Below are 24,032 nucleotides of genomic sequence, written 5' to 3'. Positions count from 1 at the left end.
TACCAATGGCGATAAAATTGTTAAAAACGTTAGGAAGACTACGATTGTTGCGATACTTTGAGCTATCATACGATTTTCAAAAATGGCTATCGATATATTTCTTATCCATTCTGGTATTTTCTGAAAATAAATATTTATTTCATATTATATTTGCTTTTACGATAGAATTTTTTATCTTATCAATTTTTAAAATAAAAAAAAAATTTTAATATCGAGCTAGTAATATAAAGTATAAAAGTTTTATGAAACTGATGTATATTTAAAAGTTCAACGTATCTGAATACAAATGGAATTGTGAATTGAAATATGATAAGTTAAAAAGAAAGATGAAAATGGCGAGTCGATATTTTCACTATTTTCTATTTTCTATATGAATGTTTAAGAAAAAAAATTTATTATTTTATTGTGGCAGTAAAATAGAAAAATTGATATTACCTCATTTTTCTCAGCTAGAAGAATACTATTTATCAAAATTATGATAAATGAGCTGATTCCAGTGCACACGTAAAAATAAATACTCCTAAAAAAAATTTTACATTTATATTCATAATTTTGAAGAATTATTTTATAATGACATGGAGTCTAATTTTGAAAATCGAGTTAAAACAAACTTTGGACTAAATTTGGGGGATGGACAAAATGGGAACCAAAATAAATCAAATTTTCTACTGACATAAAAAATTCTTTTTTTTCATTTTCGGGCAAAATGGACTAATTCCGAATAAATGAAAAAAAATTTTCTTAAACTTCTAAAAAAATTCAATCAGGTCAGTGATTTACGTGTAAAAAATATGAGTGTGAATGTAGCAGACATCAGACAAATTTAAAATTGTAAATAAATAGAGTAAATAATTAATAAATTTAAATTTTTAAAAAATGCGCATTTAAAAAATTTTAAAATGAATCAGTGCATTTTTTCTCAATATCATTTTTTTAATTATTTACTCCATTTATTTATAATTTTAAATTTGTCTGATGTCTGCTACATTCACACTCATGTAAAAAATATGATTATCATATACAAGTAAAAACGTAAAACAAAATTTTTTTAAAAATAAGTCCCGCGCATTTTGAATTATTTTTGAATAATTTTAAAAGTTATGAATAATGATTTAAATTTAAAAAAAAAATTTTAAATACCCCATTTTATCCAACCCTCCAATAAATTTGAGTATCGATAATAAATTATTAAATAAAAAACTTTCAATATAAATAATGAATAGTGATATTTTTATACATAAATAATTGAATATATATTTTAAGTTTAAAACAGTTTTGATTTAAATTGAACGTAAGAATCTAATTTGAATAATAAGATACTTATTTTTCTTTTCTGTACGTACGAAGTGACATAGTAAGAACGAGACTAAAAAACGTGACTCAATTTACAGATGGTACCTCCGTGTGATATATCACATCTATATAAAATTAACATACCCAGACAAACTGATAGCAATTGCGACCACAACAATCACGTAAACGAATCCCGAGCACACGAAATACGCCGATAGCATTCGATCTCGTTCTCTAGAATACTAAAACAAATTATTTATTAAAAATCAATATTAACCGTAACTCTACCTTCTCCCTTAAAATAAGTCAGTGAAAAGTACTTCAATCAATGAATATTCCCGTATACCACTGATTTAATCAGTAATATACTTCCCTATCAAAAAAATCCATATGGGAATCCAGCCTAGATTCCTATTGGGTTCTCACATGGCGTTATCGGATAAATTCTCATATGGTTTCCAATAGAAATATTAATCTGTCCTTTTATTTATGCGTATCAATAGACTGTAGACATAAAAATCTAGATATCCCGGATTCTATAGAAATTACTTGTATAGAAACCCGGATTTCTATGTAAACTTTCTATATGAAAACATATGATACTACAGTTAACTGACGTCTAATAATCTTTGGAATTTATTCAAAACGATAAATTATAAAAAAAAATATTAAAAAAATTGCACCTGTAGTTTTTAAAATTTTCTACATGTGCATATTTTTAGTTTTTTTGTTTTTTATAATTGATTTGTTGAAAAAAAATTCAAAAATTGTTAATTATCTACTAACTTCAGGATTACAAAGAAATCCATGGATTTCTATTATGAGAATCCAGATACTTATAGTTTCTTACATGAATTCTTGTATAAATCCATACACTCCCATATTGATTCCTATGGATTCTTACATAAATCTTCCATACTTCTATATATGGATTTTTATGAGTTCCCATGCAATCCCACGTGGATTTTTTTGATAGAGTTGGGACTGACTCGCAGTGAATATTCACTGATTTACAGCACTTTTCACTGATTTATTTTTAAAGAGTTCATAATAATCTTTTTTAAAATAAAAATAATAATAAATTAACCTTTTCTTCAATATCCGGCCTCCGAAAGGTCAAAATAAAAGGAGTACAGTGCTCGGACCTGAGTCTGTCGATGCTTCTAGCGTCAATAGCCCTCATGAGATACTCATTCACTTCATCCTCGGGATCTTTCTCCGACTCAATTGTCTCGTAGCCGAACCCCAATCTGCATTAATTATTCACAATACCCTTAGCCATTTATCTTGGAGTCTATTTAATTTATTAATTAGTATCAATAATAAATATACTTGTTATGTTTTCCATGTTGCGAGCCATGGCCCATCATTCGCATTTCCTTGGATACATTGCCGTTGACGGAGTAGCCTTTCCTTAATCGCGGGCTCGTTAAATTATCTTTGAATGTATCTCCAGGGACAATTAAATATGTCTTGATATTGTGCTCCTTTAAATAAGAATTTCTCTCCCCGCCATTTCCCTCTTCTACTTCATAGTCACCACCCAGGCAATCTAATGTTTCTTTAGTAATATGTACCCGTCTAAAATTATAGTATAAACAAAATAAATAGACAGCTGACAATTTAATTAATTTATTTATTTATTTATTTATTCATATTCAAGTTACCCAGGTATTCCACCACTTTCCATATAGTTAGCGAGAGTTACATCATTACTCCAGACATCGAATTGCCACTTTCTGAGCCCGAGTACACCACAGTGGACTCTTCCTGTATGAATACCAACCCTCATGTTGACATTCACCGCCATGACCTCTCTCACGAGCCTGTTAAATTAACGTCACACAAGTTAATTAACTTGTGTGCTAACTAACTATATTTTGCTTTTATTTATATTAGGGCTTTTATATTGATCGAAAGAAGAGGAAAAAATAAAAAAAGGAAATCACTCAAATTAATTTAATCCTCAGGTTTTTTTTTTTTTATAATCCAAAAAAATAATAATAGTGTGTATTGTTAAAGAGTATTATCAACTAGGGTATAACGGGAAAAAAAATATTTTTTAAATCGATCCTTGTGGTAATCCTTAAGCTGAGTAATATCATAAGTACCGGGTTGATTATATGCGCTCGCTATTTATATATATTTTTTTTTTTGAATTTATGAGCTAACTGAATTTATGAGTGATGAGATTGTAAGCCGCGGTATTATGAAGGAAAGCTTAAGATGATAAAAAATAAAGAGAATATTGGATGAGATTTTTTGTCGGTCATGAATTGTTAATTTAATTGAAAATTACTGAGACTTTTTTTTTGTTACTTAACTTCGAAATATTGTTTTAAGTACGTGGTTAATTTTTTTTTATTCGTAAGACTATTTATTTTGAATTTTTTTCAAGTACTATTATTATTCTCGCTTCCTATTTTTATTCTGGATTGTAATTAGAACAGTGGAAATGAGAGGAGATATTAAAGAGGATCGTATGTTCATTAAAGAATGCTTAGTAATTTTCGTAATTTAAATATATGTATAGAAAATTAAAAAAAAATTAATAAGAATAATAATATTAGCGAGCAACCTACGTCTGCTCGAGTATTACTGCCAAATTTATTACAAAAGATTTGAATTTAAATGTTTATTAAAATCTCTACTGTAAATCGACTCTAGAATCTTTTATTTATTTTTATGATCATTGAAATTTAATAAGACAAACTTGATCATTAGCTCGCAAACTTATTGATTTCGATGATTGTATAGTACGGTGGTCGTTAAAAATTAAATTTCTCAGGCGACCCATTAAAAGCTTCTTTTTAGTCGAAAAATACGAGGGGAATTTGGTTTTTTCGTTTTAAGTAAAAAGAATACGTGCCGCAGGACGATCAAAGTTCATTTTTCGATGCAATCGCGTTTTTTTTTAATATCTCATGAAATATGCAGATTAAAGGACAAAATCATAGAAACAATTTTGTAGGATATTAAATTCTTGACAAAAAAGGTCATATTCATTTTTTTTTATAAAATGTGTACACTGGAAAAAATAAATATTTGTCCCAAATAAATCAATTTATTTATGGCTTTTTTTTTAATATATCTTAATGACAAATAAATATATTTGGTACAACAAAATATGACAGTTGATTCAAATAATTTTATAATTTTACGGAAATATATAATTTATTTGTGGTAAGTAATTTATATATTTGTAGTAAAGATATTAAATTTGTGACAAATAACCTAAAATTTGGCGATACTATACATATATTTGAAGCTCTTATTTATTTGTAGCAATTGGATCATTTCTTTACCACAAATAAATCACTTATTTCGCGCAATTAAACTACTCAAATATAATATATCTTTCTCACAATTAAATATTTATTTCGACATATCCAAATATACGATATCTTTGGATCAAATAAATCTTAGTTGGCTCAAATAAATCTTTTTTTCAGTGTATTTATGAAGATATTTTAAGAAAACTTTTTTTATATCTTATCAATTGAACGTTTTAAGGATTGCAAATTTTGAAAATAACATTTTTCTAAATATATATAGAAACTATAACAAGCATTAAGGATTAATATGTTACGAATTATGAAGTTGTCTAAATTTAAGAAAAAACGTTATTTTCGGCATTCGTTTCTATTAAAATGCTCAATTGATAAGATCTAAAATAGTTTTTTAAAAATATCTTCATAAACACACATTTTATAAAAAAAATCAACATGACTTTTGTTGTCGACAATTTAATTTCCTACAAAATTGTTCCTATAATTTTTTCCTTTAATCTGCATATTTCATGAGATATTTAAAAAAAACCGCGATTGCATCAAAAAATGAACTTTGATCGTCCTGCGGCGCGTGTTCTTTTTACTTGAAACGAAAAAACCAAATTCCCCACGTATTTTTTCACTAAAAAGAAGCTTTTTATGGGGCCCCTGAGAAAATTTAATTTTTAACGACCACCCTATTGTATAATCATGGGATTCCTTAAAAAAAATCGACACACGATCAAATTTTTTTTTATTAGTCGTCTAATATATTTTTTTTCACTGATACCAAATTAAATCTGTTTACTTTTTATTATCATAGAAGACATGGCGTAGACTAAAGTATTTTTATTTTCTCTTAATAACATATACGATAGTAACATATATTCAGTCATATTCAGTGACAGAATAATTAAAATATTAATTTATGTAAAGAAAATAAATACGATCGTCTTTTTTCCCGCGTAATTTAAATGCGATTCGAATGATAGAAATAAACTGATTCATCTCGATATTTGGCAATAAGAAGGCGTTTAAACCATGAAAAGGCACAAATTCAAGTCAAAACCTTTCTAACAATATAAATAAATGAATAATAATAATAATTTAGTTGTTATAATTTAAGTCATTTGTGATATACATTTTAAATGTCAGTTAATGGCAATATTTAAAATTAAACAGTTCATTTATTCAGATGTCATTCTTGTAAAAGGAAAAATAAAATAAAAAAAATTTAATGAAACGGAAGAAAAAATTACGAGAAAGGGAAAAATTTTATTTTTTTTAAGAAGTTAAAAAGAACTTGTTATTAATAAGTAATTAACAAGCTTGACGGGTAGCCATAATAACTAGTTTCTTAATTAAAAAATAATTAAACTTTTCTGAAATTATAGTTTTTTTTTTTTAATTTATTCAGTTTTAATTATTAATCACTGAATGAATAAGCAATAGGGATGTACATTAGTGACTTAACTTTTTTTTATAATGAAGATTAATTTCAACGGTCCATTAGTTTGAGACGAGGGTTATAATTTCTTAAGATGAAATTCGAAAATCTTAAGTAGATTATAAAGTAATAAATAAAATTTTGATATTTAAAGTCAAGGAAAATATTGCTTTGATAAAAGTCTTAAGAAGTATTGAGAAGAAAAATAAAAGTGAAAAGTGTTTGAAGAGAAAGAAAAAATATTTAAGAACCGTTCCGGAGTTTTAGATATCCAGTCGATCATTAAGAGTTTAACGACTGGTAAAAATTTTATTAGACGAGTTGTTGGACCAAAAAATTGCAATCTTTGAAATTTTACTTGTTAATTTTTTTTCAACGCGCGCGTTTGAAATGGATTGAATTTAAATTCATAAGGGTTTAATTGCGTAAGCAAATATTTGAAATAGTTACGCAATAGCATCGATCATATCCAATCCCATTTCCACACAGCAATGGGCATGATCCGGTCTCGGTTCAGGTAATCCAGATACGCAGTAATAACAATCCCCCAGGAGTTTAATCCTCAGACAATAATGCTCTGCTGCAAGACGATCAAATCTGTAATTTATTTATAAACTTGTATTAATTTTTAAAAATGTATTTTATGCTCTTTTAAATTAATGATTTTAAAAACTCTATATAATTTATTGAAATATTAATAGTTGATTACAAATTCTCATTGTGAAATTAAAAAGATTTTAATTTAAATAATTAAAAAAAAAAATTAAATATAAAATAGAATTTATACTCAGAAATTTATTGTATACATATATGTTTGAATGTTTTATACGAGCTTCAATATTTCGATGACAAGAGATAAAAGGAGGGCGGAATGCTAATAATTATTATTAAATTGAAATCGTGTTCTTGATGTATTATTGGTATATTTAAAGCACTGAACGTTGATTAAATTCAGAAATAATCTAAAATATAAAATCTCAGTTCAGCTTTTGATTATTTCCTTTCTTTTATTATTATTTTTTTTAATACTATAAAATATTATGAACTATAATTAAATTTTTTCTATGGTCTTCCACAGAGTATTTTTACTCCGACATATATTTATTTAACTATTTTACTTCTTTATTTCTTTTGTAAAACATTTTCAAGCTGAATGATAATTTTCTACTCGTACTTGAAAGATAAAATTTCAAAGAGAACGTAATGTATTACAAAGAATGAAAGATCTTCAGTTATAAGTAATATTAAAAAATACGTATTACATTTACGTACGATATCGCATGACTCGAAATAATTATTATTCAAAAGCCAGAAAGATAAAATTCCCTTTATAACTTAAATTACATTATAACCCGTTACGTGATTGAATTGATAGTCAATGAGCTGTAACTCGTTGAAAGAAAAATCTAAATAAAGTTTAATTCTTTGTTATAATTTTCGCAGACTTTCCAGCACTTATTCCCCAATTTATTATATATTTTCCTTTCAAAACGACTTATCGAGTCAATTGTCCGGAGTCTATCGCTTTCTTTCGGTCTCAATGAGTGCTCCCTTATAACCAGAATATGAAACTGGAAAATACCAATTAAATTTTCATCGATTCTCCACAAGCGCCTCATTTTTTTTAAGTAATCTTAACCTTCTCGAATTTTAGATTTCTATTAATTTATTCATTGACTATCATTAAATATTATGTCATTTTTACAGTTTTGAAGTAGAGGGACTTTGCAAAAATTTGATTCTGTAATTTCTACACTTTTTTTTTTCGAAAAAAGTCTATTTGCCTTTTTGTGAAATTACATTTCTTTTACAATATTAATTGTTATTTAATTTGGCCGCAATGAACTCAAAAAAATATCCAATACAATGTCTTAAGACTGTTGGTAAGTTGATGGTCCCTAGACGAGCAGCTCGCAACTATTTAAACCTCCTTACTGTATTCTTACACCGAGAGAAAAAAAATTGAATTCAAGTAAATATGTTTACTTGACTCATAATACTAAAAACAAAAAAACATTTACTACATCGAAGTATTCCCGCACAAAAAAATATATGAATAACATATATGTCCCATATAGCCGATACATTGATGCATGTATGTCACATATATATTTTTTTATGTGGGTTATATTTCTTGTCTTTATAACAATTGTTTAAATCTACTCATAAATTTCTACAGACAATGCATTTTTGCTAAAATTAAGTAAATATTTTTTTGGCACTATTTAAGGGGGATAGCCACTGTGAGGATCGAAAAAATAGGTGATTTTCGGGAATTTTTTTGACTGGAATAATAAAGGAATTTAGGGATCGGGTTTTCTTTGTTTTCTAAAGTATACATTGAAGATAATTCTCCTAAATTTTCATTAAAAAATATCATGTTGTTACAAAGTTATAAGCATTTTTGTGGAGCAACAAAAAAATTTCCCCCACCACGGTGTCATCTCTAACTCAAAAACGGATTATCAGAAACGAAAAAACCAAACGGCGTTGTAATCTGTATGCATGTGGTTATCGTTGCACATAGGGGATTTTGAAAATTTGGATTTGAAAAAAAACGGCGACATATTAAAAATTTTTTCGTTATTTTTACTCATTTTTTTGGATTCAAACAGCCCTAAAAAATCTTAAAAATCAAAATTTTTCAAAATCCCCTACGTGCAACTTTAGCTACTGCATAGACGAATACGGCAAAAAAAAAAGTTGCGAATCGGTTGATATTTATGCAAATTACAGATATCACCAGTTCAAAAAAAGTAGTTTCGAGAAAAATGCGTTTAAAGTTTTTAGTCGATGCAACGGTCAATTGACGCGCTGTCACAAAAATGACTATAACTTGAAAATGATTCGGAATTTTCATATAAAACTTAGATACATATTTTTGAACATATACACTTTGATTTAATAAAAAAAAAAAAAATTTTTTTTTTTTTCAAATTTCACAGTGGCTATCCCCCTTAAGTAAACTAATATTTAAATTAAGAAATTTCACCTGGAAATATACACTTTTTTCTCTCAGTGTATCAGCAATAATAACACTTTTTTTTTTATTTTAATTTTAACAACTTATGTTGGAACTTCTATTCGAACTGGATCAACACAAACAGCCATAACTTTTACAATGATTAATTTTTTTTTCAAATTTTAGTGAAGTCAAGTCGAAACACCATGTAATGATGCTATATTTTTACTTTTGTAAAATAAAATAATTTACTGGCAAAAAAAAATTATTTAAAAACATCATTTTTCCATGCTTCTGACTACCCCTAACCCCTTAAGTTACTTTTATAATAATTATTTTTCTTTTCTTATGTTTACTGTAATTTCTCCACTATTTTTTTTTCCATGTACTAACATGTCAACATCAGTTTAAAAATTTCCACAGAAAACCTGCTTATATCAAATAAAAACCCGCCAGCCGTCACATGTTAAAATCTAAACACTGATTGGTGGACAAAAGTGGGCCTTATCGACCGAAAATATCTACACATAAACTTCTACATTCTTGATTACTTTTTTCCTCTACCGCTAGATGTCGTTCCAATCGGAAATCAACCTTAACCTTCTACCCATGTCTTACTCAACATTCTCCGATTCTCGCCTGACATTGTCAGAGAATAGCAGTATAATATTGTCAAAGTGTTCTCGTGTAAAATGAAATTGTTAAATTCAGTTACTTGAGAACTTTTATATTACTAATTTCTTTTTATATAAATATATATAAATCCACACATATCATATTCCAAGTGCATTTATTAGTTTAATACATAAAAATATATATAAATTAAAATATATGTATATCAGTATTTACTTGTTAACCAAACTTTTACATTCTATAAATTGTTATTGACTGCTGCCTTATTAAAAATTAATAAGTAAATAAATTATTTAAATATAATTATTTATTTAATTATCATTAGTATTTAAAATTTTATTTATTTTATGTTTCAGATACGGGATTTACGTGAAACCGGTGTCTGCAATAACAGTGAGTGAAAGTTTATTTTTAGTATTTTGAATAATTAACAGTATTTTGAAAATTATGGCCCGTTCAGTTCTTCCCAGTCAACAAAAGTTGGCTGAAAAATTAATAATCCTAAATGACCGGGGTATCGGGATGCTAACTCGTCTTTACAACATAAAAAAAGCCTGCGACACTAAATCAAAGCCACCGACAGTATTGTCTGACAAGTTACTTGAGTCGTCAATTAAATTGATTGTCAGAAAATTTCCTAACGTAGACGCCAAGGGATTCCAGACCGTAACAAATCTGCGAAATGAAATAGTTAAATCTTTGTCCCTCTACTACTATACGATTGTTGATTTACTAGACTTCAAGGACAATGTTTGCGAATTATTGACTACCATGGATGCCTGTGGAGTCTACATGGACATCACACTGAATTTCGATTTAACAAAAGCGTATTTAGATTTAATAACCACTTACGTTACACTAATGATTTTACTGTCCAAATGGGAGGACCGGAAAGCAGTATTAGGTCTTTTTAATATAGCCTACGAAATGGTTAATAAAAAATCGGATAACACTTTTCCTAGACTAGGGCAAATGATCGTGGAGTATGATGTCCCATTTAAAAAATTGTCGGAAGAATTTATCCCTCATTTAAATCTATTGCGAGGAGCTCTGACTTCGCTGTGGGCAATTTATCCGAGCAGAAACATGACAGCAGATAATTGGCGCGCAGATCAAAAATTAAGTATTACAGGAAGTCCGGGTAAATTATTAAAGGCTGCATCAACTGACACTATGTCTTGCGAAACCTTAAGTTTAGATAGAGTAGAAAAGTGGATAATCCTAGGCTTTACCTTGTGTCACTCGATTTTAAGCCAAGACCAGCCAAATAAACTGTGGACTACTGCCCTAGAATCCGGATGGGTATTAACGCTTTTCCGTGATGAGGTTATATATATCCATCAATATATACAGTCTTTCTTTGAGTCAATAAAAGGCTACAGCAAAAGGGTTTCAGAAGTTAAAGACTGCTATAATCAGGCGATTCAAAAGTCTGCTTTAAGACACAGAGAAAAACGGAAATTTCTCAGAACTGCTTTGAAAGACTTGGCGCTAATTTTGAGTGATCAGCCAGGTCTTTTGGGCCCTAAAGCTTTGCTAGTATTCATGGGATTGTCTCATGCTAGAGACGAAATATTGTGGATTTTGAGACACGGCGACAATCCGCCGAATCAAGGAAAGGGCAAAAGTCGGGGAAATGAAGATTTAGTTGACAGACAGCTTCCTGAACTTTTATTTCACTGTGAAGAATTGCGGGCTCTAGTTAGAAAGTATTCTCAAGTCCTTCAACGGTACTACGTTCAGTTTCTTTCGGGTTTCGACGCTCCTGTACTTCATCAAATGATTCAAAATCTCTCAGGTCTTCCGGAAGACGAAGGTGTCATTCTAAGTGACTTGTGTTCGATGATGGCGAGTGTGACAGTAAAGCAGGTGGAAGAGCATGAAATGTTTGATTTCCGTGGGTTGAGACTCGATTGGATCAGGTTGCAAGCCTACATGTCAGTGACTAACTGCAATATGAGTCTGGCAGATAATCGTGAATTAGCAGCTTTTATGGATACCGTAATTTTTCACACTAAAATGGTAGATTATCTCGATGAAATGCTTAACGATACCTCAGATTTGTCGATTTACTGCTTCTACAGTAAAGTTTTTGAAGAACAATTTCACATGTGCCTTGAATTTCCCGCTCAAAATAGATACATAATCACTTATCCACTTCTATGCAGCCATTTCCAAACTTCAACACACCAGCTTTGTCCTGAAGAACGTCATCATATTCACGACAGAAGTCGTTCTATCGTTGACATGTTTCTCAACGAAATGGCTAAAGAAGCTAAAAATATTATCACAACTATTTGCGACGAGCAGTGCAACATGAGTGACAGACTTTTGCCAAAACACTGTGCGCAATTAATTTCACAAGCTTTCAATCGTAAGAAAAAAGACAAAAATAAGAAAAATATTTACGAAATACAAAAACCTGGGGTAGAAAGTTACAGGAGAACGAGAGAAGATCTTACTACGATGGATAAATTACACATGGCATTGACTGAACTTTGTCATGCGATAAACTATTGCCCTGCAATAAATGTTTGGAATATAACATTCGCACCCCGGGAGTACCTGAACCAGCATCTTGAGGCGAGATTTTCCCGAGCTCTTGTTGGCATGGTTATGTTTAATCCAGAATCAAGCGAAATAGCTAAGCCATCAGAACTTGTCATAAGTATTAGAGCCTACATGAATGTACTGCAGTCGGTTGAAAATTACGTGCACATAGATATCACGAGAATTTTTAACAATGCTCTACTTCAACAAACTCAACCAATTGATAGCCACGGCGATAAAACAATAGCTGCTCTATACACGCAATGGTATTCTGAAGTTTTATTGAGAAGAGTTAGTGCTGGTAATATATGTTACTCTGCAAACCAACGAGCATTTGTAAGCTTAGCAATAGAGAGCGCAGTACCATTCAATGCTGAGGAGTTTACGGACATCAATGAGCTCAGAGCTTTGGCTGAGCTTGTGGGTCCTTATGGTATGAAAATGCTCAACGAAACTCTTATGTGGCATATCTCTAGTCAAGTGCAAGAACTAAAGAAACTCGTCGCTAATAATAGAGAAGTTTTGATGGCTTTGAGAACAAATTTCGACAAGCCGGAAATAATGATCGACCAGTTTAAACGTCTGCAGCACGTTGAAAATGTCTTGCAGAGGTTCACGATAATTGGCGTGATTCTCAGCTTCAGACAGCTCGCGCAGGATGCGTTGAATGATGTCCTGGAAGACCGGATTCCTTTTCTCTTGAGTTCGATAGCTGACTTACGGCATCAGCTGCCTTCAGACGACCCGATGAATTTGGTTTCCGAAATGACTTCGGCCGTCGGGTTGACGTGCAAAGTTGACCCGACGCTCATCAATGCGCTTAAAACTCAGTCCACAGAAGTTGGAATGGAAGAAGAAGAACATTTATCTGTTTGTCTTCTGATGGTCTTCGTCGCGGTTTCTATTCCGAAATTAGCTCGCAATGAAAATTCATTTTATCGCGCGTCGCTAGAGGGGCATTCTAATAATATTCACTGCATAGGAACTGCTGTAAATAATATATTTGGCGCGCTTTTTACGCTGTGTGGTCAGAATGACATCGAAGATAGAATGAAGGAGTTCTTGGCCTTGGCCTCATCCAGCTTGTTGAGACTTGGTCAAGAAAATGACAAGGAAACCATAAAAAATAGAGAGTCTGTTTATCTGCTGCTCAACGAGATCGTCCAGGAGTCGCCGTTCTTAACAATGGATCTTCTGGAAAGTTGCTTCCCTTATGCGCTGATAAGAAATGCATATCATGATGTATGCAAGATGGAACTCCAGATTTGAAGATATCTCAATGGTTAAGTTAATAGTGATTAAAGACTGATAATACTTTCCATAATTATCACAATTATTGCGTATTGTTGCACAATAAATAGCACTTAAGAATTAAGGTAATCTACTATTTTATTTTATAAATTTATCTGCTTGTATATCACTTGCATTATATATATAATTGGAGTGTGTTGAAGAAAGTAAAATAGTTTATCTTCAACTTTTATTTTCTTAAAAAATAGTTTAATCTTCTTTAGAAAAAAGCTCTCTAACTAACTTTAAGTGGTGGCTATACTAAATAACTTATAATTCTCATTCAAACAATATCAAGTATTGAAAATAATTAGTCTAATAATAAGTAAGAAATAAGTCCTTCTACTTGGTAGAACTCAGTCATATTGTTGGAAAAATTTATAGTGTTAAATTTATATTTTTAAAAATATTTTATATGCGCTTAAATATTTCAATAAAAAGAGATAAAAGGAACGAGGAATGTTGATGATCATTGTTAAATTAAAATCGTGCCCTTGATGTATTATCAGTATATTTAAAGCATTGAACGTTGATTAAATTCAGAAATAATCTAAAATATAAAATCTCAGTTCAGCTTTTATTTATTTCCTTTCTTTTATTATCATTTTTTTTAATACTATAAATTATTATGAACTATAATTAAATTTTTTCTATGGTCTTCCACAGAGTATTTTTACTCCGACATATATTTATTTAACTATTTTACTTCTTTATTTCTTTTGTAAAACATTTCCAAGCTGAATGATAATTTTCTGCTCGTACTTGAAAGATAAAATTTCAAAGAGAACGTAATGTATTACAAAGAATGAAAGATCTTCAGTTATAAGTAATATTAAAAAATACGTATTACATTTACGTACGATATCGCATGACTCGAAATAATTATTATTCAAGAGCCAGAAAGATAAAATTCCCTTTATAACTTAAATTACATTATAACCCGTTACGTGATTGAATTGATAATCAATGAGCTGTAACTCGTTGAAAGAAAAATCTAAATAAAGTTTAATTCTTTGTTATAATTTTCGCAGACTTTCCAGCACTTATTCCCCAATTTATTATATATTTTCCTTTTAAAACGACTTATCGAGTCAATTGTCCGAAGTCTATCGCTTTCTTTCGGTCTCAATGAGTGCTCCCCTATAACCAGAATACGAAGCTGAAAAATACCAATTAAATTTTCATCGATTATCCACAAGTACCACATCCTTTTCCAAGTTATTTTTTTTTTCCTCTTTTTCCATCGCTCCTTTTTATTTATTTCAATTTTTTTTTCCTATTCTCGTTGGTAACCGTAGCTCTTGTTGCATCAAGAGTAATCGTATCCCTTCCGGCTCTAATTTTTTTAAATCCCTCTTTAACTTTATCAACTCTTGACATCGCATTTAGACAACAGCTACAAAAGCAACAAAATACCTCATAAATTATATACTACCGTGTGTAAGTAAAAGGTAGTGTATACTTCCTTACTCTCTCGTTCATAATCAATACATTATTTTTTTTTTCATCTCAACATTATGAAAAAATTATTAAAATTTTCTGATAATTTTTAATCATTGAAATCATAACAATAATAATTTGATCACAAAAAAAGATTTCATCAACATTTTATATTTCATTTATTTATTGAATTTAATTTTTATTTACACTGTAAAAAATTTTTAGACTCGGTGGAGTGTAAATGACTCGGTGTAAAAATTTTTGTGTGAAAAATATACCAAATATTGTGTCAAATTTAGACGGTGTGAATTAAAAATTTGTACACCGTCAAGCTCGTAAAGGTAAGAGTACTATTACCTAGCCCCAAACCAGTAGCCAGCTGACTCATGTTAAATTATATCTATATATATTTTGAGCCAATGTTAAAGTATATGACCGGCTGGCTACTGGTGCTCTTACCCTATACTTATCAATTAAATATATACAAATGTTCACTGATGATTTGTCGCTCATTAATCAAAATTATAAAGAGTAATACGGAATGGTGTGAAAAAAGTAGATTACATCGTTATTTCACTTTACATCGCTGTGTAAGGATTTCGGGGACCATTTTTACACCAAAATTATTTACAGTGTAAGGTAAAAGCCCCTATACCCGTTCACTTTTCATTGGAGTAAGATTAAATCACTCAATATAAATTAATAAATAAAATGAAAAACCAAATTTTTTTATTATAGTTATTTTTTGAAGTTTCGAGTATTAGAATAAAATTTAAGTTTGAAAAATAATCTTGATAATTAATTATTATTAATTTTTTAAATAAAGTCCTTGAGTGTACCCATAGTCGCTCACTAAAAGTTGTCATTTACCATTACTCGACCAACACATGGCCCTATAGTCGCTCAAAGACAATATCAATTAAACTATGATAAGTTTATTGATTTGGACAAATAATTTATAAATTATACTACTTTATTCTTTCATAACATAAAATTTCATGAATTTTAAAAATGTATTTAACAAGATATAGTTATAACAATTCTTAAAAAATTTGACGTAACCTAAATTTAATCTAACGAATGAACGTTAAAGTAAAAAATGCCCGGCTTTGCGCGATTTTGAAAACAGTCATTTAATTTAAATTTATAATCTATTATAAAATAATTTGATACATCATATTTTAATATATTTAGATTCAAAAATAATTATTTATCAATAATAATATTTTAGTTGTAATTTTTTTTTTATAAAAATTATAAAAAATCGCCTTAAATAGTTAAAGTGAGCGACTAATGGTACTGAGCAAGTATAGGGGCTTTTACCTTACCAAAGTTTTTTTTAAAAGGGTTTACTCTGATTATATAATATAATTAATATAATATACATTCAGTACATCTGATGTTAATAATAATAATAATAATAATAATAATAATAATAATAATAATACCCTTTGTCCATTGGGATTGAATGAAAGCATAACATTAATTTATAATTATTAAATTAATATTCCACCAACTCGGTAGACTTATCGATACATTCGATCAAATTATTCATCAATCTATTTATAAATACATCCCTACATATATATATATAAATCATAATACATTGCACTGTGGCATTTTATTACGTAAAATTTGATGTTCCGAACCGCAGGATGAATATTTGTTTCAATTATTAAACAACTCAGTATATACATATCAACTGAAATAGCTTGTCTGTATAATCGAATAAGATAAACATGACATTTTCCACAGTATGGTATTCATCTATTTATAGATTTATTTTGTGATTTAATTTTCTGTATCCATCACTCGTCAGCCGTACGAATGCCTGAATTTATATGCATTCTCTCGACTCAAATTAATTACATCCACTCGTATTCAAATATTATTATTTTCCCAACAAAAGACTAAAATAATTCAACCTATATAACTGTTTTTATTTCGTCTTATTAAACTTTTATAATAATTTTATTTCATGCACAAGTTTTCTCATTCTGTCAATAAAACAGAGTTTGAGTTTGAGTTTACTTTTATTTAGCAAAAAACATCCTCGTTTGTATGGTAAAAGTTTCAATTACATTTAGTCACACAAAGACAAACTTTTCTTGAGGTTATTGCGTGGGTCTCTTTTATTGTTATCGTTATTTTTATTTTATTTTTTATTATTAAAGAGGTCATTCGATATTTAATAATATGTTGTCATCCGACCTCAACGCTATTCATTTTTAATAAATAATCCTTATTGAAGACGTTATCGCTCTCATTATTTATGAGTACTTACCGCTTAAATGAATAGTTAATACTTAGTTAGTATAAAATAAATAAACTCACCTGGCAAAAAGTTCGTTGAGTAGTCGCACAAGTTCCTCGGCTGTGCATTGGTCAGATAATGAAGTAAATCCACAAATGTCAGCAAAGAGAATACTGAAACACGGTTTTCTACGTTAATTGAATTTATTAATTTATTAGATCATAAATTACCCCGTTTTAGTGGATAATCATTAATTTAACTACGCAATTGATTATTTATGCAAACAACGATTTTTCCAATTAATTTGTTTATTATTAATCAGCTTACATAATTAATTATTATTCCCTGTTGCTGGGTAGACCGCGGCAGCACTTTTTGACACTTGATGAATTATTTTGTCCCGTTTATTTACAGTATATTGTACAACTAGTGCGGTAAGTTGTCGATTGCCCACGCACATTTGCTCGTGCGGGTAATCGGCAACACCGCACGAATTGAACATACTTTTTTTTATTATTAATGCGATATGCGTACTATTTTAGTGCTCGATGTTTTGTTCACCAAGTAGCTGTTTGCCCATTCAACTGTTGCCGCGACATTTGTGTGCGTTATACGATTATCTGCGTGTGACAAGTAAATTTAAGTGCGACAAGTTGAATGGGCAAACGGCTATTTGGCGAACGAAAGAACGTGCGCCAAGATAGCACATATCGCATGAATGGTAAAAAATAACTCATTAATGTACACTAGGGTGGTCGTTAAAAATTAAATTTTCTCAGGCACTCCATAAAAAGCTTCTTTTTAGTAAAATAATAAGTGGGGAATTTTTTTTTTTTTTTTTAAGTAAAAAGAACACGTACCGCAGGATGATCAAAATTCATTTTTCGATACAATCGCGGTTTTTTTTAAATATCTCATGAAATATGCAGATTAAAGGAAAAAATCATAGGAACAATTTTGTAGGAAATTACATTTTTGACAAAAACGTTCATGTTCATTTTTTTTATAAAATGTGTATTTATGAAGATATTTTAAAAACATTTTTTTTATATCTTATCAATTGAGCGTTTTAAGGATTGCAAATTTTGAAAATAACATTTTTCTAAGTATATAAAAACTACAACAAGCATTAATGATTGATATGTTACGAGTTACGAAGTTGTCTATATTTAAGAAAAAAACGATATTTTTGATATTCGTTATCCTTAAAATGCTCAATTGATGATAAGATCTAAAAAAGTTTTTTTAAAATATCTTCATAAATACACATTTTATAAAAAAAATGAATATGACCCTTTTTGTCAAGAATTTAATTTCCTACAAAATTGTTTCTATGGTTTATCCCTTTAATCTGCATATTTCATGAGATATTGAAAAAAAACCGTGATTGTATCGAAAAATGAACTTTGATCGTCCTGGGGCACGATCCTTTTACTTGAAACGAAAAAACCAAATTCCCCACGTATTTTTTTACTAAAAAGAAGCTTTTTATGGGGCGTCTGAGAAAATTTAACGACCACCCTAATATACACTTGTGTCTATTAGTGGCAAAGTCTACAAGTGGTCCTTCTATTCTAGCCGAAAAAAATTTTTCTTGTAGTTTTTATTGTCAGTCGCTTCATTGGTTCCGTGGATTAAATAATAAAAAAAAAATCGAATCTCAATTTTCTAATAAAAATGCGGGTATGAAAATAAATTGAGTTATCCAGATTAATATAGATTTTTGTTAATCTAAAATTATTAAATTTTTTTTGAGCTTCCAAAATTTCCATTTAAATAAAAATTTGTAATGTCAAGTCATAATTTTTATTTGTCCAGTTTTAGATTAAATTTTCGTTTTTCAAATTAAAAATTCGGAAAATTTGATCGGGCTGCCAAGAAGTATAATTTTTGTTTTAAATGTTGAATCTGCGGTTAATAAGGTGATAAAAAAAAATCAATCCTTTGAAGGCTTTCTTTAGCCGCATCGAGACCATAACTAAAAATTTTCAATAATGGAAAGTTTTGAAATTTTTTCTTATAAATTTCATAATACACTCTATGTAAATAAATTCAATATTATGCATTATTTGAAGAGTATCGAAGACTCGACTCCAGGATAAAAAGATTTTATTTGAAGCGAAGCTAAGTCAAGTATACTATATAAAAAGTGCATCTGACATTTGCTATTATTCGAAATACGTTTGTGATTGTTTGTCTTGAAATTACGTTAGCAAACCTTTCAGAAGTCGGTAAACTACTCAAAGAAAAGAATTATATATACATATAAAAAGAAATTTTCCCTAAGAGCTGGTGAAGATATTCAGTAAAACGATATTGATCTCTATCGATCTATCAAAATCAATAATCTATATGAACTTAAAGCTTAACGTCACTTATTTACTCAGTAAATTGAATCGTCGATTCGTCAGTGAGTACCGGAAGACAAACGTTGTTCTACAATTCACTTTTCAACATAAAATTTAATATTTTTTTCTTTTATCTCAACTTCATTTGGTTTTATATTATAATGTAATAACTTTTATTCTTATAACATAAATAAAATTAACTTACCTGACATTATCGTGTCTTTGAATGTAAATTTTATGAAACATACTGTCCTTCGGTTTACCAGCAATATCAGCTTTCATCTCAACAGCGACATGTCGTGGCAAAACACTCAACAGTAGTCTTTCCTGAAAAAAAAAAAAAAAATGTTGGAAAATTCAAAAGTGCTCATTTTATTTTTAATCATTATTTTATAATATTAATTATGAATTTAATTTAACTTTTGAATTATTAGTTTGATTTTTTTATTTCGCATTTTCAGTTGAATTTTTTTTAAATATCCCGGCTTTATAGGGGAAGGGCGGGGCAAAAGGGGGTAGGGTGGGCAAAACGGGGTATCCCAAAAATTTTATAAAAAAAAAAAAATTTTTTTTTTTCGTCTAATTAGTATAAATCCGATATATATTCGCGCACTTTTAGCCCTACGCATGAAACTTGGGACAAAATGGACCAGCCGAAAATCTTGAAGAACTGAATCTTTCAAATTTTTATCGTTCGATTAAAAGAAATTTGATATATTTCCGCATTTTTAGCCCTACCCATAACACCTAAGGCAAAATGGACCAGCCGAAAATTAAAAAAAAATGATTCTTTCATATTTTTATCGTCAAATTGAAAAAAAATATAATACACTAATCCATTTTTCGGCTGATTTGTTATAGCTGGGGCAAATTTGGCCACTAAAATTATTCGAAAATAATATTTAACTCTTTTATTGATAAAATATTATAAATAATGCAATATAATCTGCAATCTAAAAAATCAAAAAACACGTTTTTTGGGTTCAAAATAATGACAAATAAGAAATACAGAATTGTTTTTTTTTATTAAATAGCAATTAGTAATTAAGCTAATCGAGGGGAAACGATTTATTACACTTAAAAAAATTTTTCTTGAGTATTATAAAACCAAAAATAGTTGTCAAGAGAAAGAAATACATTCTTAATAATGAAAACAATTTAAAAAAAAAAAAAAAAAAAATATCATTTTTTGGAGGGAGGCCTCTCTGCCCCACAAAATTTTTTTTTTTGCCTTCGTGTCCACCAATGATGTGAAATGTAATTTTTCTTTATGTATATTACATATAAAAGATTCAAGTAATAAAATTTGATCGATTTTCAGAAATTTTTTTTTTCAACTTTTGTTAAGGGTACCCCGTTTTGCCCGCCAAAAATAAAAATTTTATTTTGCAACGGCAGCTAAAAATTTTGTCTATTTACCTCGAATATCATTAAAAACAAAAAGATTTAGCGTATTTTAGTCCTCGAAAACTTAGTATTTCCTTAGGTACCCCCTTTTGCCCCCCCCCCCTCCCCTATCTTAGATATTAAATTTTTAAATCCTACTGTGACACTAGTGCTGCTGCCTCTAGTGCTGCTACCTCTAGTTGATGGAGAGAAAAATAATAATAACACTAGTAAAAATAAAAATGGCCGTTCAATTTTTCGTGAATTATCGGTTTTGAGTTTTTTTTATTAACTACAAATAAACAAACAGGATTTGAGTAGTAAGTTTTAAAAAGATTCTTGAGATAAAAAATACGAAGCTGATAAAAAAATAATTAGGACGCTTAATTACGTGTATCGAGAATTATCGTGTCTGCAAACTTTCATACAAGACAATTGACAGAACTGATTTTTTGGACTAAAATACTTTATTTTAACTCAGCGGAATAAGGTCTTAATATTAGATCGAAATTATTCCTTAATAAATTGTTTTTATACGGGTATAAAATTTAACTCAGGTGCAGTTAAAAAAAGTGTAGAAATAATTTAGCGTAAGAAAAATAGTCCCATAAACTCAAGTGATCGTAAAGCAGCCTCAGTGATTCCGCACTTGAGGTGTGCAATAAAAAATTTAAATTGCACACCTCAAGCACAAACGCGCTCTGTGTGCTTTACGATTAAAATTATTTCGTCCATTAATTTTTACGATTATCTGCACGTCCAATTTTTCAAAGTTAGATATTAATATTTAGTACAGCAATTTTGAGCAATCTAACGCGATATTAACACATCATAATCATGAATTCTGTCTATCTAAAGTCGTGAGGAAACCAGAGTGCAAGTTAGTTGTTTTCAACGCGATGATCTCCCATTGAAATGCAGAGCTGAGTTTCCTCATTTTGAATTCTCTCTTCTCTTATCAAACTGCTCATAGTCGACGTTTTCACAGTATACTCATCTTTGATAAAATATATGTATAGATATGAATATACATATACATAAAATTACTGAAACGTGCATACACGAATCAAAAGGATCATACTCAATGTCGACTAGTAAAGGATTCTCTAAAAATAATGAACCCTTTAGTTTCGTTAGAAATAGATGTCACTCAATCAACTACAAAATTTTACCCCATTTATATGACAATCAACAAATTAAATATATTAATTGATAATTAAAATTTATAATGCAAGGCCCAGTGAACACATGACCTTATTTTGACGTCATACGTAGGTCATAGCAATGTCACGACATCTGATGTAAATTTGATGTCAATCTGACGTTCTACATGACTTTAATATGATGTAAAGCTTGTGACATCATATTGATGTAAGCATGACTCTTGTACTATGTCACAGTTATGACTTATGTATAACGTACGTTTGACATAGAATCTACATCACATTGTTATGTAGTAATAAAGTCATTATCCGTATATCATAATGACGTAATTTTAAAATCATACATTTATGTCAGTAGCAAAGTCACGGTTATACACAATGTGGATGTCACTCTTACATCATATCTTTACATCAGTGACAAGTCAGTATTTTACGCAATGCTGATGTAATGTCCGAGTCATAGTTTTTTATCATCTATTTATTGAAATAAAACAATCATAGAATGAATTTTCAAACATGTGTAAATGTGTAAAAATAACAACTAAACGTCGAACATTTTTGGGGTCAAAGTAATCGATAAATTCGATAATAGATCATTCAGACGTTTTAGATTAAAACATTAGCGTGAGCATAAAAAAATTAACTTTATTTTTTTAAATGATATATCGAAAATATCATTTAGGATGACAAAGAAAATGTAACGACAGTTTGAACTTTTTTGCTATTATGATTTTAAAGTTTAGTATCACAATTTTTCAATCGATTGAATTTCATACGATTTTGTGAAATTATTTAATGTTTCGCAAAATTTTATTTAAGATTTTTTAAATTTCACATCACAACAAAAAATTAAAAAATTTGATGAAACTTAATGAAATTTTATACAATTATCATCGAGGTCGACAAATATTGCTTCTATAAAATTTCATATAAAATCATGGAGTTTTTTAAATTTTGTAAAAATCCATCACGAAAACTTATTAACTATGTCTTTTCCGGCATTTCACTCTAAATACATCAATTAAGCACGAGATTTGAACTCTCGTGATGTGGACCAGTGAGCAACGTTCAGGACTCCCAGCCAAGAGGAGCCGTGTTCGAACCCAGCAGACGCCCAGGATTTTTTCATCATTTAACGTTATCTAATCTCGTTTCAGAATTCACAATGCGTTCGCGCGGTAATAATCAAATCAAAAATTCGGTATTTCATTTTATTTTTTTCTTTTTCAAAATATTTTTTCCGAATTGATAATTTTGACATCACCCATATGTCATATTGACGTCATAGAAGGTCAGACAGACATCACATTTACATCATGCATACGTCATTAGTTTTACATCATAATCTTACGTAAAAAAGTGGGAAATAATGAGTCACACCTGACTCATTCGTGACTTATATCTTACGTAAATGATGACATAGCGTAACGTCACTCTGACGTCAAATTTACGTCAATGTGTTTACTGGGGGACGATCATTAAATTAAATTATTTGGTAGTTGTGATTAAATTATGGTTTTTTATTGTAAGTAAATAAAAAATTAATAGGACTATATTTTACGAGTCGGGTAAAAAATTTTTAAAATATAAGAATATTATTAATTCAAATATCGTAATAAAAGAATAATAATTTAATAAGAATTAGATAGATTTAAATTGGTTTGGTAATACGTTCAATTGGAAATTTAATAAATGAAAAAAAAAAAATAATAATAATTTTATATATTATATTGTTATTTTTCAGCGACTTGAAATTTTTCTTTAGTATTAATTTCGAAATTGCAAACTATTTCACTATCGCAATATCAATTAACACTGCGTCCTTGTAAATTATAAATGATTTTTATCAGTTTCATATAATTGCAAGGGATATCAGTAAAAACTCGTATTACTGCTCAACAATAAGTTTTCGTTCTTAAAATATTAAATTTAATATTTTTCAAAACTATTGTTATAATCATCATATTATTGGATTTAGGGTAAAATGAGTCCGTCTT

At 29.1% G+C, this 24,032-nt stretch overlaps 2 protein-coding genes across 4 annotated transcripts in view; one reads left to right on the top strand and one right to left on the bottom strand.

The window, feature by feature from the left end:
• The window catches only part of LOC130663933 (adenylate cyclase type 5), a 108,028-nt gene that overhangs the window by 5,763 nt on the left and 78,233 nt on the right, over positions 1–24,032 (bottom strand). For all 3 annotated transcript variants that reach the window (XM_057463512.1, XM_057463514.1, XM_057463513.1), the window contains 9 exons: positions 19,692–19,813; positions 17,219–17,311; positions 6,460–6,606; positions 2,961–3,119; positions 2,626–2,874; positions 2,381–2,543; positions 1,438–1,535; positions 436–520; positions 4–120 (listed from right to left, as the gene is read on the bottom strand). In XM_057463512.1, coding sequence (XP_057319495.1) covers positions 4–120; positions 436–520; positions 1,438–1,535; positions 2,381–2,543; positions 2,626–2,874; positions 2,961–3,119; positions 6,460–6,606; positions 17,219–17,311; positions 19,692–19,813 — 1,233 coding nt within the window. The remainder of the gene's footprint in view (positions 1–3; positions 121–435; positions 521–1,437; positions 1,536–2,380; positions 2,544–2,625; positions 2,875–2,960; positions 3,120–6,459; positions 6,607–17,218; positions 17,312–19,691; positions 19,814–24,032) is intronic.
• Positions 9,601–14,007, top strand: LOC130663935 (membrane-associated protein Hem-like). Its single transcript, XM_057463517.1, has 2 exons — positions 9,601–9,884; positions 9,961–14,007. Exon 2 carries the CDS (start codon positions 10,052–10,054, stop codon positions 13,421–13,423), a length of 3,372 nt encoding a protein of 1,123 aa, XP_057319500.1. The 5' UTR covers positions 9,601–9,884; positions 9,961–10,051; the 3' UTR covers positions 13,424–14,007.

This window comes from Microplitis mediator, chromosome 2, assembly GCF_029852145.1.
Source record: "Microplitis mediator isolate UGA2020A chromosome 2, iyMicMedi2.1, whole genome shotgun sequence".
Lineage (NCBI taxonomy): Eukaryota > Metazoa > Arthropoda > Insecta > Hymenoptera > Braconidae > Microplitis > Microplitis mediator.
Note: the sequence above shows the minus strand (reverse complement) of the source record. Positions and strands in the feature narration are given on the sequence as shown.

Coding starts and splice junctions, on each gene's coding strand:
- LOC130663935 (XM_057463517.1), top strand. CDS start 10,052: ATGGCCCGTTCAGTTCTTCCCAGTCAACAAAAGTTGGCTGAAAAATTA.